The following is a 16,320-nucleotide window of genomic DNA, read 5'->3' as shown; positions in this document are numbered from 1 at the left end:
TATAGCCATTCTAACAAGTGCGAGATGGTATATCATTGTGGTTTTGATTTGCATTTCTCTAATAGTGATGTTGAGCATCTTTTCATGTTTGTTGGCCATTTGTATGTCCTCTGGGGAGAAGAAGCCGTTCAGATCTTAGGCCCATTTTTTGATTGGATTGTTTGTTTTTTTTGTTGTTATTGAGTCATATGAGTTCTTTGTATATTTTGGATCTTAGGCCCTTATCAGAGGCATTGCTTGCAAATATATTTTCCCATTCAGATGGTTGTCTCTTTACCTTGTTGATGACTTTCCTGTGCAGAAGCTTTTTAGTTTGATGTAGTCCCATTCATTTATTTTTGCTTTCATTTCCCTTGCCTTTGAGGTCAAATTCATAAAATCCACTTTAAGTCCAATGTCCTTGAGTTTCGTTCCTGTTTCCTTCCATGCATTTTATTGTTTCAGGTTTTATATTGAGGTCCTTAATCCATTTTGAGTTAATTTTGCTGTGTGGTGATAGACAACAGTCTACTTTTGTTCTTTTGCAGGTAGCTTTCTAGTTTTCCTAGCACCATTTATTAAAGAGGCTTTCCTTTCTCCACTGTATGTTTTTGGCTTCTTTGTCAAAAATTGTTTGCCCATATAAATATGGGTCTGCTTCTGGACTCTCAGTTCTGATCCACTGGTCCGTTTGTCTGTTTTGCTGCCAGTACCATGCTGTTTTGATTACTGTCACTTTAGTATAATTTGAAGTGGTCAGAGTGATGCTTCCAGCCTCATTCCTTTTTCTCAGGATGGCTTTGGCAGTTTGGGGTCTTTCGTGCTTCCATATGAATCTGATGATTTGTTGTTCTTTTTCTTTAAAAAATGCCGATGGGATTTCAATGGAGATTGCATTAAATCTGTAGAATGCTGTAGGTAATATGGTCATTTTAACTATGTTGATTCTTCCAATCCAAGAACACGGAATATCTTTCCATTTCTTTGGATGATTTGATTTCATTTAATAGAGTTTTGTAGTTGTCATTATATAGGTCCTTCACATTTCGTTAAAATTATTTCTAAGTATTTTATTCTTTTTGTTGCAATTGTGAAAGGAATTATTTTTTCCACTTCTTTTTCTGACACTTCGTTGTTAGAATATAAGAATGCTATGGATTTTTGAACGTTGATATTGTAACCAGAAACTTTACTGTATTTGCTTATTGTTTCTAGTGGTGTTCTTGTGGAGTCTTTAGGGTTTTCTATATAGAGAATCAAGTCATCTGCAAATAGAAACAGTTTGACTTATTCGTTTCCTATTTGGATGCCTTTTATATCTTTCGCTTGTCTAACTGCACGCGATAGCACCTCCAATGTTATATTGAATAAAAGTGGCAAGAATGGACAGCCTTGTCTTGTTGTTGATCTTAGACGGAAGGTTTTTAGTTTTTCACCATTAAGTATAATGTTGGCTGAGAGTTTGTCATATATGGTGTTGATTATGTTATTTTCCTTCTATAATGATTTTGTGAAGTGTTTTGATCATAAATGGATGCTGTATCTTATTGAAGGCTTTTTCTGCATGTATTAATACGATCATCTGATTCTTATTTTTTAATTTGTTTGTGATGTATCATATTAATCGATTTGCGTATATTGAACCATCCCTATGCCCCTGGGATGAAGCCCACTTGATCATGGTGTATAATCTTTTCAACATATTGCTGTATTCGGTTTGCTAGTATCTTATTTAGGATTTTTGCATGTGTGTTCATGAGAGATACTGGTCTGTAGTTTTCTTTTTTTGTATTATCTTTACCAGGTTTCGGTATCGAAGTAATATTGGCCTCATGAAATGAGTTGGGAAGTATTGCCTCCTCTTCCATATTTTGGAAGAGTTTGAGGAGAATAAGTATTAAATGTTCTTTGAATGTTTGGTAGAATTCACTGGTGAAGCCATCTAGTCTTGGACTTTTACTTTCGTAGTCTTTTGATGATTGTTTCAATTTCCATGCTGCTGATCAGTCTATTTAGATTTTCCACTTCTTTTGATTCAGTCTAAGAAGGTTGTATTTTTCTAAGTCGTGGTCCATTTCTTCTAGGTTATTAAATTTGGTGTTATATACTTTTTCATAGTATTCTTGTATGATCCTTTGTATTTCTGTGATATCAGTTGTAATTTCCCGTCTTTCATCTATGATTTTGTTTATTTGTGTCCTTTCTCTTTTTTCTATAGTGAATCTAGCCAGGGGTTTGTCGATTTTATTAACCTTCTCAAAGAACCAGCTCTTTGTTGCATTTATTTTTTCTATTGTTTTTTGTGTTTTCAATTTCATTTATTTCTGCTCTAATTTTGATGATTTCTTTCCTTCTGCCGACTTTAGGCTTCATTTGTTCTTCCTTTTCTAGTTTTTTAAGATGAAGCATTAGGTTGTTTATTTGGGCTCGTTCTTGTTTTTGGAGATAGGCCTGTAATGATGTGAACTTTCCTCTTTTGACCGTTTTTGCAGTGTCCCAAAAGTTTTGATATGTTGTACTATCATTATTATTCGTTTCTACGTATCTCTAGATCTCTTTTTATTTCTTCTCTGACCCAGTTATTCTTCAGTAGGATGTTGTTTAATCTCCATGTATTTGTGGTTCTTCCTGCTTTCTTTTTGCAGTTGATCTCTAGTTTCAAAGCATTATGATCAGAGAAAATGGCTGGTATGGTTTCAACCCTCTTGTATTTGTTGAGGCTATCTCTGTGTCCCAGTATGTGGTCGATTCTTGAGAATGTTCCATTTGCACTAGAGAAGGATGTATAAGCAGCCATTTTGAGATGGAAGGCTCTGTAAACATCAGTTATGTCCAGTTGGTCTAATATGTCATTTAAGGATATTATTTCCTTATTGATTTTGTTTGGATGATCTGTCCATGTCCGGCAGTGGAGTATTTAGATCCCCTACTACGATATTGTTTTGGTCTGTTTCTCCTTTTAGTTCTGTTAGTAATTGCTTTACATTCATATTTCAGAGCTCCCTGATTGGGAGCATAGATATTAATAATTGTTATGTTGTCTTGGTGCATGATTCCCTTTCTCATTATGAAGTGTCTCTCAGTATCTTTATCTTTTTTATTTTTGAACTCTCTTTTGTCCGATATTAGTACCGCTACTCTCGCTTTTCTCTGAATGCCATTTGCTTGAAACATTTTTCACCCATTCACTTTGAGTCTGTATTTGTCTTTGGAGCTAAGATGTGTCTCCTGGAAGCAGCATATGGTTGGGTTTTGTTTTTTGATCCATTATGCAGCTTTGTGCCTTTTTATTGGTGAGATCAGTCCATTTACATTTAGGGTGATTATTGAAATATGAGGTCTTCTTATAGCCATTTTACTTTTTGTTTTCTGGTAGCTCGATGTTTCCATTGCTTCCCTGTCCTGGTGTTTGTTTTCTTTATTTTGGTTGGCTTCTGTGGGTTTTGCCTCTGGTTCTTCTTGTTTTATGTTATATACTTCAGTTCTGAATCTTTGGTGTGTGGTTACCATTACAATTATGAAAAAGATAGTAATATACATACATACAGTCTTCTGCATCTGCCTTATCTCCATTCCCCTTTGCAAATTTGGATCTTTGAATCCTCCCCTTCTTAGTCATTGTTGTCTGTTTGTCCCTATGTATGCTGAATGTTCATTACTATCTTGTTATAACAATTCTCATCTTATTATTTAAGCTCATAACGCCCTGTTCTTAGTAAGGGCTGCACTCCTCTGCTTCTATTTGCCTGATAGTCACTTTACTCCTAATTATGTATTTTTGTTGTTGTTGTCATTTTGTTTTAGGTGAGCTGACCCCTTTCAGTATTCCCTGTAGTGCAGGTATTGTATTGGAGAATTCCCTCAATTTTTGTATGTCTGGAAAGATCTTAATTTCTCCTTCATATCTAAAGAGCTTAGCTGGATACATTATTCTCGGCTGGCAGTTCCTTTGACTTGATAGTTTAAATATTTGATTCCATTCCTTTCTGGCTTATAAGATTGGTACTGAGAAGTCTGAGGATAATCCAATAGGTTTACCTTTATATGTTACCATTTTCTTTTCCCTGGCTGCCTTGAGAATTCTATCTTTGTCACTGATTTTTGATAACTTTAATACAATGTGTCTTGGTGAAGGCCTTTTTGCGTTGAGATAATTGGGTGTTCTGTTGACTTCTTGAATTCCAAGCTCCAGCTCATTCCTTAGATTTTGGAAATTCTCGTCCACTATTTGTCTGAGAATGCTCTCTAGTCCCTGCTCCTTTTCCTCGCCTTTGATAATGCGAATTATTATTATGTTTCCTCTCCTGATGGTATCAGCTAGTTCTTATATTTCTCTTTCATTATTTTTCATTCCTCGGTTTCGTTCTCTTCCTTCTGATGCATTTCTAGATTTCTGTCTTCGATATCACTGATCCTTTCCTCCTTTTGGTCAACTCTATTTCCCAATCTTGCTATTTCATTTTTCAACTCTTGCAGTGAGTTCTTCATCACCAGACGTTCTATTTGGTTCTTTTTGAGGGTTTCAATCTCCTTGCTCTGCTCTTCTAGTTGTTTCTTCAATTCCTGAAATTGTTGACATGATTTGTTTTTGATCTCATTGAGTTTTTTCAGAAGTATCATCCTAAATTCTCTGTCACTTAAGTCACATATTTCTATGTCTGTAAGCTTATTTTCTGGAGATTTTTCTCTTTCTGAGATGCCTTGTCACCTTGGTTGTTCATGGTGTTTAATGGACTATTTCTCCACGTAGGCATTAATAGAAGTGTATTATTGCTGTTTTCCCGAAAGAAGGTTTATTATATAAAGGTCTGACTGTAGTTTGTTGCAAAGAAGGTGCTTTTCTTTTGGTTTCCAGTAGGTGGTGTCTAAGCCTCTTGGATCCCTGCTTTATATAATGCCTTAAAGTACCTGTGGTAGCTCTCATGTGCAGATCCCAGGCTCAGAAGTGATGGTGTGCAGTTTGGGTGTTTTTTGTTGCGTTTTAGATGTTCAGCTTATTGTCATTTCAAGGAGAGAGATCTGAGGCTGTCTCTCACTCTCCATGTTTTCCACTGAAATGCGGCTCATAGCATTCGTCACCCACTGGGAACTGAAATGTAGCTTACAGGGCTTGCAGCTTTTGCTGCGAGTGGAAAGGCCACTCACAGTGATGGCTGCCCAGTGTGAACACTTGGTCCTGAATCATTTGGAGCTGAGCTTGGTAGCAAGCTAATAATAGTGCCCCGGGTAGTCTGCAGGTCGGGTTGGGGTGGAGTGTTAGAGAGACACTGGCAGTCAGATCAGTACATCCTCAGTCTTGCTGCAAATTTGGTAAGTGTTGTGAGTTCCCACATAAGACCTAGGTCACAGCAAGACCAGTTGCTATCTGAGACTGGCCCACAGGCCCTCGATATCTGCCCAAGTTCCTGATGGCAGCAGTGATCTGCCTATCCCTACTGCTGAAGTGTGGCTCACAGCACCGTCACCTGCCGGGAATGGAAATGTAGCTTACAGGGCTGGCTGCTTTTGCTGTGATTGGAAAAGCCACTCACAACAATGGCTATCTCACTGTGAACACTTGGTTCTGAATCACTTGGAGCTGAGCTTGGCCGCAAGCCAATAATACCTGCTGGTTGGGTGTGTGGGGTCTCAGAGAGACAGTGGCTGTCAGATCAAAACAGCCTGTCTTGCCAGAAATTTGTTAACTGTTGTAAGTTCCTGCAGATGATCCAGATCACAGCAAGACCAACTGCTGTTTGGGACTGGCTCACAAGTCCTCGATATCTGCCCAAGTTTGTGTTGGCAGCAGTGATCTGCTTGACTCTTATCTCTGAAATGGGGCTCACTGTGCTGGCTGGCCACTGTTGCTGGGATTAAAAACGCTGCTCACAACAATGGCCGCCCTGCTGTGAGTACTTCACTCTGAATCACTCAGCTCAGGGCTTGGCAGCCAACCATAAACAACTTCCCCAGGCAGTCTACAGGTTAGGTGGGACAGGCTGATCCCCCTCAGACCAGCTTCTCCTAATGGCTCTGTGGGAGGGGTCTGCACAATCAAGCTGGTGTGGTCTGTGGCGGGGAAGGGGCGGGCGGACCAAAGCACAATGGTGGCTGCCTTTCCAGCCCTCTTTCTGACTCTAGGTAATGGAGACTTTTTCAGAATGAATCCCACACAAGCCTCAGACCCACAGCTGATGTCCCGGGCAAGTGTCCACAAGTCAGAAAACCTTTGCATAGGTCCTTCAAAGGGAAGTCTAGGGGCTTAGTCTCCTTCCGGCTCACCGAGAAAGCCAGAATCTCCTCTAGTTTCTACAGAGTTATTGGAATTTCCTCTTCCCTGGGCTGGGGAGCCCCCAAATGTGACCAGGACACCGCTCTCCTTCAGGAGAGCCTCTGCAACCTCTCTCTCTCCCTATTAGTGATCCTCCACCACCCGAGGGTGCGGGTCCAGCCCAATTTAGGACTTTGCTCCTCCTACCGGTTTTGATGTGGCTCCTTTACATTATCAGATGTAGGTGTTATAATCAGCTGGACATCAGGTGATTCTCCATGTTGATTATTTTATAATTTGGTTGTAATTTTAATGCAGTCCTGGGAAGAGACAAACCCTGCTTTTACCTAGTCCGCCATCTTCCTCCTCTCCCTCTCTCAGGACTTTGAAGATCGGTAAATGTATATTTTAATATTAAGATCTAATACTTCAAACCACTTCAATCTAGAAAACTTTTTTTTCCTCAAAAAGCATTCAATAAGTGAAACTACCAGAATATGATTTAATGGAAACAGCTCAAAGAGGTGTGGGGATCATTTGTATTCAAATTCCAACATGATAGTTTTATGCTTGTAAATCCTTAAGCAATTAAGTGCATCCTACTGAACTCAGATTTCCACATCTATTAAAAGTTGTTCTTGCAAGGTTATAAGAATTAAGTCTGTGGAGGGGGCCTGGTGCCGAGCCCTTACTGTTATAATTTTATTAAATTTCACGTAATGGCTCCTGTACTGTCTTCGGCTCCAGCCAAAAACAGCCCTGCTGTTTTATTCCATGCATTATTCATGACTGCTCCCTTTACTTGTAATTCTTCACTCCCTTTCTGTCCCACCCCTCATTCTATGCCTAATCCTTGGGGATCACCACTTTCTCTCTTGAAAACTGATTTATCCATTACTTCTCCTCGTCTTCCTCCTCTCAGTAAATGCTCCACTTGCACGAACCAAAACCTTTAAGTCATCCCTGACTCCTTATCATATCCTCCACTCTAAATCGATCTACCATCTTATCTCCATTGGACTATAATACTAGTCTCCTAATTGGGTCCTCTGCCTCTACTTTTGCCCTTCTCCAGACTGTTCTTCACACCAGGAAGCACCTCAAAATGGTCTTGTTTGAAACAAGTTAGACCATGGCATTCTTCAGTTTAAAATCCTCCAATGGCTTTACAATACATTCATTTATTCAACAAATATTTCGTACTATGTGCCAGGTTCTGTAATAGACAATAAAAATAAAAGATAAAAATCCTTGGCTCACAAAACTCACATTTTACTGTAGGGCAGCAAACATATAGTATCATATAAGTGCTACAAAGAAAACTTAAGTAGGGTAGGGAAGGTTTAAATAAGCATGGCATTGTTAGTGATCATTTTAAATGATGATAGGGGAAGGACTCTTTGATAAGGTGATTTTTGAGCAAGGACCCGAATAAAGGAAGGGAAAGAGAACCATTTAAATGTCTGAGGGAAAGCTGTGCCAGGCAGAATAGCAAAAGCAAAGGGACCTACACGGCAAGTTTAAGGAACAAACAGCACTGTGACTAGTCTGCAGTGAGAGAGAGAATAACAGGAAATGAAGACAGAGATAAAAGATAAAAGCCAAAGTCCATAATGGCCTACCAGGCTCTAGATCTACATTAATACGGTAGCCACCAGCCACACACAGCTATTAAAATTTAATTAAAATTCAAATAAAATTTGAGTTCCTCAACCACATCACAAGAGCTCAATAGCCACATGTGGCTGGTGGATGATGTACTGGACAGCACTGATACAGAACATTTTCATCCTCTCAGAAAGCACTTGGACAGGTGTTTCTATATCAGCGGTTCTCAATTGGGGATGATTTTTCCACCCAGGAAAATGGTGGAAAATTGGAGAAATTTTTGGTATATACAAATGGGGGAAGAGGTGCTACTGGCATCCTACAATGCATAGGACGGCCCCCACAACAAAGAATTATCCTGTCCAAAATGTTTATAGCGCTCTTGTTCAGGAACCCTGCTCTAGATCAATCTTGATTACAACTCTAATTTTATTGCTCATTGCCTCTTCCTTGCATAAGCTCCTCCAGACTCTCCACCTCCTTCCTACATGCCAAGCACTCCATCCTTTCCTCATAACCTCTACTGTTGCTTTTTCCTAGGTTTCTTCTGTGGTTCATGCTCTCATTTTCTTCAGGTCTTTCAATGTTGCTTAGAGAAGACTTTCTTGACAGTAGTATAAAATAACATCCTCCTCATCATCCTCCTTTTGATGTATTTTCCTCCATTTCCCGACACAGTAGTTTGTCTGTTTCTTCCCACCAGAATGCAAGTGCCTTGACTTGTTCACAGCATAAAGAACAGAGCCTGGCAAGTACTTACATTTTTTGAAAGAATGAATGTAAAAGTTGGGCATGCCTTCCATGTAGTCCCACACCAGCATTATGAACACTTACTTGTCATCTCTTTACTTGCCAAACTCCCAAGAGCTTCTTGAAGAAAGTCTGCCATTTCTCTCAATCTTCAATACCTAGCGTAGTAAGCACTTAATGCTTAATGAAAAATGTAGAATTGATATCTGTTTAGTAAAATACCCCAAATAATCTCCACTGGCAAATTATATTAACCATGCTTTGAATGCCTGTTTTAAATACTATATTTACAGCATATTTTATGGCTAATTTTTTTTTAATGTTAAATTTGCTAACCGGATATACAGATGTATACATTTCAGCTACTGGCAACATCCTAATTAAATATTACCAAACCGGCTAAAAAATGAAAGGATATAGAGGCAAGCGCTTTAAGTATGATTCCTAATCCGGGCTTGGTCCAGCAGAGCATGACTGTTTCCCTCTCGTGAATGTGTGTTGCTGTCATACTATTAGTAATAATAACAGCTAATATTTACTGAACTCTTTCTTGGGCCAGGGATTGTTCTTCATCTCCCCACCCTTCACCAACAACCCTATGAGGTAAGCATCTCTACTAGATCCATTTCGAGATAGGAAACTGAGGGACAAAAAGGCTAAAGAGCTTGCCCCACCGCACCGTTAGTAAATGGAGTAGTGAAACTCAGATAATCCGGCTTCCGGAGTCTCCAACTTTAAACTACTACCCGATACCGCCCCGCCTACGACCAAGCTCGCGAGGACAGGAATGGAAGCAATAGCCTATCTTTGAAAGTCAGCTGAGAGGCGGGCAGGCTTGACGTAGGACAGGTGAAACCAACTTATTTTAAGTAAGTTATATGTAATTTAAGAATATCAAACTATAAGCACACCCAGCTCAGAAATGGCCAAAGACTTTCACGTGGTCCCGGGGGCCGTGCCGGCAGGCGGGACCGACGGGCCTCCATTGGCCGGCCCCGCGGCATCACGGGAGCTCGCCATCGCCTGAGGGCCGGCGCCCGCTTTCCACGCACCTGCAATTGCGCAGCTCTCCCAGGTGTTCTTTTGGAGGCGGGACTCCCGAAGAGTTCAAAGTTTCGCTTCCCGCTACCAACTCCCTTGTGGATGGTCTATGTTATCGGTGTAAACGCGGTCCTTCTCTCTAAAGTGAGATCTGTGGGACTCCACTCCATCCTGGCCTGCCCGGAACGGCAAAATGGAACACCGCATTTCCTGATTGACCTCATTGGCGACCACTTCCGCCCAGCGGTCTGGAATACCCAAGGCTCTTTGGTGGCGAAGAACAGGAAAAGCACTTCCGGTGCCTGTTGCCAAGGCGCCGGCCCCTTGGGCCTAAAGGAGCGACATTATTGGCGTCGTCCTCTCCCCCTTTTCTGGGGGTCGAGATGTCGGGCCTTAGCCACCCAGAGAGAGAAGGCTGTCGTAACCTGCTCGGCCTACTAGACAACGGCGAGATCATAGCCCTATGCGACACCATTACCAACCGTTTGGTGCAGCCTGAGAACCGCCAAGGTAAGGATAGACCCTTCTCCCCAAAGGCGGCTGCGCCTCCCCAGGCCTCACCTACGCCCCAGGCTGTGGGAGCGGAGGAGCTTCGAGGCTTCGCTCTCAGTCCCTCCCGGAACGCTGGGGAATCTCGGGCCTCGCCGGTGCCTTGGGGCCGCGACGCAGCCTCGGGCCGCCCCGCTGCTCCCTGCACCTGAAGGAGGTGATTGCTGAAAACAGCGCTGCTTCCAGGTTTTATCCATGTAATGTTATTGGCAAATGCTTGTTTCGAGGAATCAGAGTACGTGAATAGTCGTTTTAAGAAAACTGGCCAAAAAGAAAAATGTCTGGGGTGCCAGGGTGTTTTCCATTTTGTTTCGATCAGCTGAGGAGTGTTTGCTGCTCAGGCTTTTTTCTTCAAGCTTAGAGGAGATATAAGCATTTTTGTGTCAGTCTCCTAGATAAAACGACTACTGTAATAAAAATATAGTTTGGTTCCGTTTCTTTTTTTTTTGATCGAGATTTGATGATATTGTGTTATAGGAATATATTTCTTCAGAGCCAAACAAACATTTCGGTAGAATAAATTACGAGGATTATTAATATTCAGCCTGGTTGTAATGAGTCCGTATAAAAATGTAATGAGTAACTTAAGCGTTGATTCCATTTTTTATATCACCTACTAGTTTAAACTCGCTGAATTTTACTCTAAAATGTGAAAATTCCAGCACCCTATGTTAGCGTATGACTTTTCTACAAAAGATTCTGCTTTTTTAAAACTATCTACTTAAGTCAAATTTATATTTTTACCATTTAAGAAAATCATTTGAAACTTCGAACCATGAGCATTAGAAGAAATTCCTAAGAATTTAGACTGGTTTTAGATTTAATGTAGTTCTTCAGAATTCATGTATTTTACATGGTAATCACCTCTAAAGTCAGGGTTACTGAATTTAAAATTGTATTAGATCAAAATGCTGGATTTAATTGATGTTTCTAAAAGCAAATAAGAAAAAGAAACTTCCCCAGTACATATATGTTAAATGATTTGAAGTGGTGTTTCTCAGAGGGAAAAAATAAATCAATAAACATGAAAAGATAACCTCTTTAGAAAGTAGTGAAATGAAAACCGAAACAAAAACCGAAACACACAGTCTTTTCCGTGTACCAGATAGATAAAAAAAACTAAATATATAAACGTCAAGTTTTGGTGACCATGTGAAAAAAATTTGTTGACAGTTACTGCAGTAGTGTAAATTAGAACTACCCACTTTGAAAACAAGTTTGACATTATCTCCTAAAATGGAAGATTTAGTTACTTCTACGCACATATTCTAGACCTGAGCTTCTCACACTTGAATGTGCCTATGAATCCCTCAAGATCTTGTTAAAATGAAAATTCTGATTCAGTAGTTTTGTTGTTGTTGCTGTTTTGCGGGGAAGGGTGCAGAAATTACATATTTTTAACAAGCTCCCAATGTAATGCTTACACTGCTTAACCCTCTGTGTAGTGGTGTAGTGGGAGACATGCATTAGAATAATAGTGTTTGTAATTAGACACACACAGTAAAAGCCTGTAAACAGGATGGATAAGCTTGCGATGTAATCATATAATTAACTATGGTACAGCAGTGAAAATGAATCAACTAGAGCTACATATACTCATGTAGATCTCAGAAACAATGTTGAGTGAAAAACTGATTACAGAAGACTATATATATTGACGGAGTGAATTTTTAGAGTGTTCAAAAATACCAAACTATATTGTTTAGTGATATATAGTATGCTGTACTACTATAAACAAAAGCAAAGGAATGGTAACATTTAGGATAATAGCTACCTTGAGGTGGGTGGGAAGAGAAGGAATAGCTAGGGAGGGGTAAAATGACCACCTCAAAGATATTAATTTTCTGCATGGTGTGTACAAGGGAGTTCATTTTATTGCTATTCTGTATACCTCACACATGTTAAAAATAAAAATACAAGTCAGGGTTCTGCCACTTCTTAGAAGTATGATTGTTGATACCTCATGTACCTTTAAGTTTCATTATCTGTAGAGTGAGGATATTGAACTAAAAGTCCTTACACATCTAAAGTATTGTAATTTTACAACCATTTTTAGGGATTATAACTGAATTTAGGTCCATTGGCCTTATTAGCAAAAAAACACAAATTTTTTCTGTCTCAGATTTTTTCTTGAAACACACCATTCTTTAGAAGAAAATGCTGAAATGTTACTATATCTTATGAGAAGTGAAAGAAAGAGAATATTCGGTGGGGAATTTTGAAACAATATTTTTTTAAACCCCAAGCCTGACAACCCACTTCCTGTTTTTTAAAAAATGATAACCACCTCATGCAAAAGCAATAGTACCATGATAAAGAGTTTATAAATATTGATATAGTTTCTGCTGACCCTAGACAAATTTTTAAGTGACTCATGATTTTCTATTAATCTTTACAATTTCCTTCTAGATGCTATTCGTGCAATATTAGCATATAGTCAAAGTGTAGAAGAACTGCTGAAACGTAAAAAAGTCCACCGAGATGTTATATTTAAGTATTTGGCATCACAGGGGGTTATTATACCTCCAGCTACTGAAAAACACAGTCTTATTCAGCATGCAAAAGATTACTGGAGAAAGCAGTTACAGCTGAAATTGAAGGAAACACCAGAACCAGTTAAGACCTCTGAGGACATTAGACTCTTTCAGCAGGTAAAATAGATCTTATATACTGAATCATAGTTCTGTCTCAAACTCTTTAGATAATCCAGGGTCTTTGGTAACATGGTTAATATTTTGTTTTTTTTATCATTTTAGCTTTAATTTATATCTTTTGCATTTTTAAAGGAAGACCAGTAAAGCACCTAAGAGATAATATGTCTGACATTCAGTAAAGTATAAAAAATATTCTATTGATTTGTAAGGGGGGCAAAGGTATTTATCCTCTATCAAATGAAGACTATAGGATTTTTAAAGAGAATAGATAGACTGCAGGATCAGTTTAATTTGAACTTAGCATCTAGTTCTCTAATTTTTTCCTACTTTAAAAGAATGCTATTGTAAGCCCTTTCTCATTTTGAAAACTTTCTCTGGCATTAAATTGCAAAAGTTCTATGAAAGAAACTTAAGTATTTTTTATATTTGATTTTTTATCTAGAAACTATTGTTTTAATAATTTCCTCCAGCTGATATTGTCTGTTCCTAATTTTTTTTTTTATATCTCTACTACACATTTTAAGTGTCATGAAAATTTAAATGTTGATCGAATAAACCTCTGGGTCATTTTAAACTACATACCACATACTTTGAATTAATGTGTTTTACAGTGATATTGCCTTCATATTAGGAAAGGATCTTCCAAGGGCTTTCTTAATGTCCTGAAAAAGACATTGACTTTGAAATCATATAGATGTGACTTCAAATTAGGGTATGCCTTATACTAGGTGTTGACTTGCGCAGATAACTTGACCTTTTTGAACCCGTTTTCTTTAGAAAATGGGCATAATGATATCTGTCATAAAGCTTGTGAAGACAGAAGGAAAATAGCACTTAAGTGCCAAGCAGCACAGTACCCAATATATTCAATAGCAGGTGCTCATAAATACAGATATGATACCATGTAAATAAGGTAGTATGTTCTGGAATAAAAAATCTAGCCTATCAGGTATATTTTTGCAAGAACGTTTTCTTTGAAATAAAAGAAATAATAGTGTAAAATTAATCCAGTCATAGTAAATAACCTGTTTCAATCATATTAGAAGTATGTTTGAAGACAGTAAAAATGATTATTGTCAACTTCCTGTGTTATGATTTATATGCCACAAAGTATTTTTATTTAAAGCATACAGTTTGAAGACTTTGACAGACCTTTTTTCATACCTGTGAACGATTGCCACAATCAAGAGAAAATGCTTATGTAAATTATTGACTGTTCATGCTGCTATTTTAAGAGGCTTTGTTAAACCTTAATTTCTTAGCTGAATTTTTAGTTGCTTAAGCTGAGAAATTCTAAAATGATTTTTCTCCTTTTTACACAAAGAATTTACTGTGCATAATGGGTTCAGTGAGTTTACATATAGTTCATTTCTCTTCTGCTATAATCAGTACATTAAAACATTGTTGTGAAACAGGTTAGAAAAATAGATGAGAATTAATCTTGGTTTTATTTTGTATTTATTTATCTTAACCAGCAGGAGAAAGAAGATAAAAAAGCTGAAAAAGTTGATTTTCGACGATTAGGAGAAGAATTCTGTCACTGGTACTTTGAACTTCTTAATTCTCAGAATCCTTTTCTTGGACCACCTCAAGATGAATGGGGGCCACAGCACTTCTGGCATGATGTCAAGCTTAGGTTTTATTATAACACATCTGAACAAAATGTGATAGACTACCATGGAGCAGAAATTGTGAGCCTTCGTCTGCTGTCACTAGTGAAAGAAGAATATCTTTTTCTCAGTCCCAACCTAGATTCCCGTGGACTGAAATGTGCTTCTTCTCCCCATGGTCTGGTAATGATTGGAGTTGCTGGGACTGTTCACCGAGGAAACACTTGTTTGGGCATTTTTGAACAAATTTTTGGACTCATCCGCTGCCCTTTTGTGGAGAATACTTGGAAAATCAAATTTATCAACCTGAGAATTATTGGAGAGGCTTCTCTTGCTCCTGGAACATCAATGAAACCAGCTATTACATTTGAACCGAGTGATCTAGAGGCCTTTTATAACGTAATCACTTTATGTGGTACTAATGAAATACGACATAATGTAAGGCAGACATTGGATAGTGGAACTGGAGACCAAGCTTTATAGTGGAAATGAGATATTGTTGAACAAAAGAGTACTGAGTTTAAGTAACCCTCTAAAGCATTGAGCACTGTATGTCATTGTATACAGAAACTTCCAAATACTGCATCAGTAATGTCTAAGTGATTTCAGATGCGAGGATTGACATATTTTAGTTGAAATATCTTTTTTGACTACAGACTAACATGAATACTTGCCTCTTTCTACCTGAGTTGCTGCAAATATCTGAGGGCTTAATGCAGTTCATCAAATAAATCCCACTTTAGATGTTATAAACGGTGTGCCTTAGAAACCAGGTAATATTCTCATTTTACCGAGTTAAATATTCAGCTTGTACGTGTACTTTTCAGGTGGAAAAGAAGTAATAGTGTTCAAGGTTTTCCCTTGTCAAGTTTCTCATTTTTATCTGGATCTGGATAATTTTACAAACGCATCTCATGACAGTGTTTTAAAAAGTGCTTATTTTAGAGATGTTTAACAACCCTTCTTAGAAAACTCGAATGACAATCTTGTGCAAAAAGTCCAGTAATTTAGCAGGTGGAGAGAAATTTACTTTGCCTTTTAAAAATTTGAAGAACATTTTTCAAAGTTATCTACTGTAGTCTAAAGAATCTGCAATATTTTCTGAACTGTTTTGGGCAATGTCAAGTGCTGTTTTCAGAACAGCTTATTCTTATCTAAGGCTTCAAGTAACAGTTTTATAGAGTATTTATTGTAACATCATATAAAGGAAACATACTGTTGAAATTTTTAAAAAGCTGTGCCATGCCCATTTCCTAACTTTTAATTGAATTACTGTTTTCTTCTTGCTTGATCTTGGATGAGGTGACCAAAAAGGTGGGGGAAAAAAACACATTTATAATGTGGGCAATATATATATTACATATATATGTGCATATATATATACATATACATATATATACAATATATATATTACATATATATGTGCATATATATGTATATACATATATATGCACATATATATTACATATACACATAAATCTACATCTCCACCATCATAAATTAAAATTAATAGGATTTTTTTTAACCTCTAATAGATTTTACGAGGTTTGAGTTACGAGGTTAAGTTGCCAAATTACATAGCTTAAATTCCCAGCTACTTGCTGATCCTGGATTTAGTTTGTGATTTTAATTTATCAAAATGTCATTTGGAAAAAAATTCAACTGGGAAATGTGATGATGTACATGTTAACTATTTACCTTTAACTCTGCTCGTGATCATCTAGGACGGCTGAAAAGAATTTTGGAAGCAGGAGGAAAAAATTCTTTGTTTTTTTAAATGCCATGCATCTTATGAGTACAAATTGGTATGTCCTAAAATAAAACATGATAAAGGAGGGAAATCTCTTTCGTCTGCTATAAGAATAGTATATTGTTTAGA

At 37.9% G+C, this 16,320-nt stretch overlaps 1 protein-coding gene across 2 annotated transcripts; it reads left to right on the top strand.

The window, feature by feature from the left end:
• The first annotated feature begins 9,861 nt into the window (after positions 1–9,861).
• Positions 9,862–15,698, top strand: CUNH3orf38 (chromosome unknown C3orf38 homolog). Of its 2 annotated transcripts, none has more exons than XM_039878256.1 (3): positions 9,862–10,138; positions 12,587–12,828; positions 14,310–15,698. In XM_039878256.1, the coding sequence occupies exons 1-3, from the start codon at positions 10,012–10,014 to the stop codon at positions 14,922–14,924; spliced, it is 984 nt and encodes a 327-aa protein (XP_039734190.1). In that variant the 5' UTR covers positions 9,862–10,011; the 3' UTR covers positions 14,925–15,698. The 2 variants fall into 2 exon arrangements, with proteins under 2 accessions (XP_039734190.1, XP_039734189.1); XM_039878255.1 differs by having other exon boundaries at positions 14,307–15,698.
• The last annotated feature ends 622 nt before the right edge of the window (positions 15,699–16,320 follow it).

This window comes from Pteropus medius, unplaced genomic scaffold, assembly GCF_902729225.1.
Source record: "Pteropus medius unplaced genomic scaffold, Ma_sr-lr_union100, whole genome shotgun sequence".
Classification (NCBI taxonomy): Eukaryota; Metazoa; Chordata; class Mammalia; order Chiroptera; family Pteropodidae; genus Pteropus; species Pteropus medius.
Note: the sequence above shows the minus strand (reverse complement) of the source record. Positions and strands in the feature narration are given on the sequence as shown.

Excerpts from the sequence above, each read along its gene's own strand:
- CUNH3orf38 (XM_039878255.1), top strand. The coding sequence starts at position 10,012 with ATGTCGGGCCTTAGCCACCCAGAGAGAGAAGGCTGTCGTAACCTGCTC. Across the intron at positions 10,139-12,586 it reads GCAGCCTGAGAACCGCCAAG|ATGCTATTCGTGCAATATTA; the intron begins GTAAGGATAGAC and ends ATTTCCTTCTAG. Across the intron at positions 12,829-14,306 it reads ACATTAGACTCTTTCAGCAG|CAGGAGAAAGAAGATAAAAA; the intron begins GTAAAATAGATC and ends TATCTTAACCAG.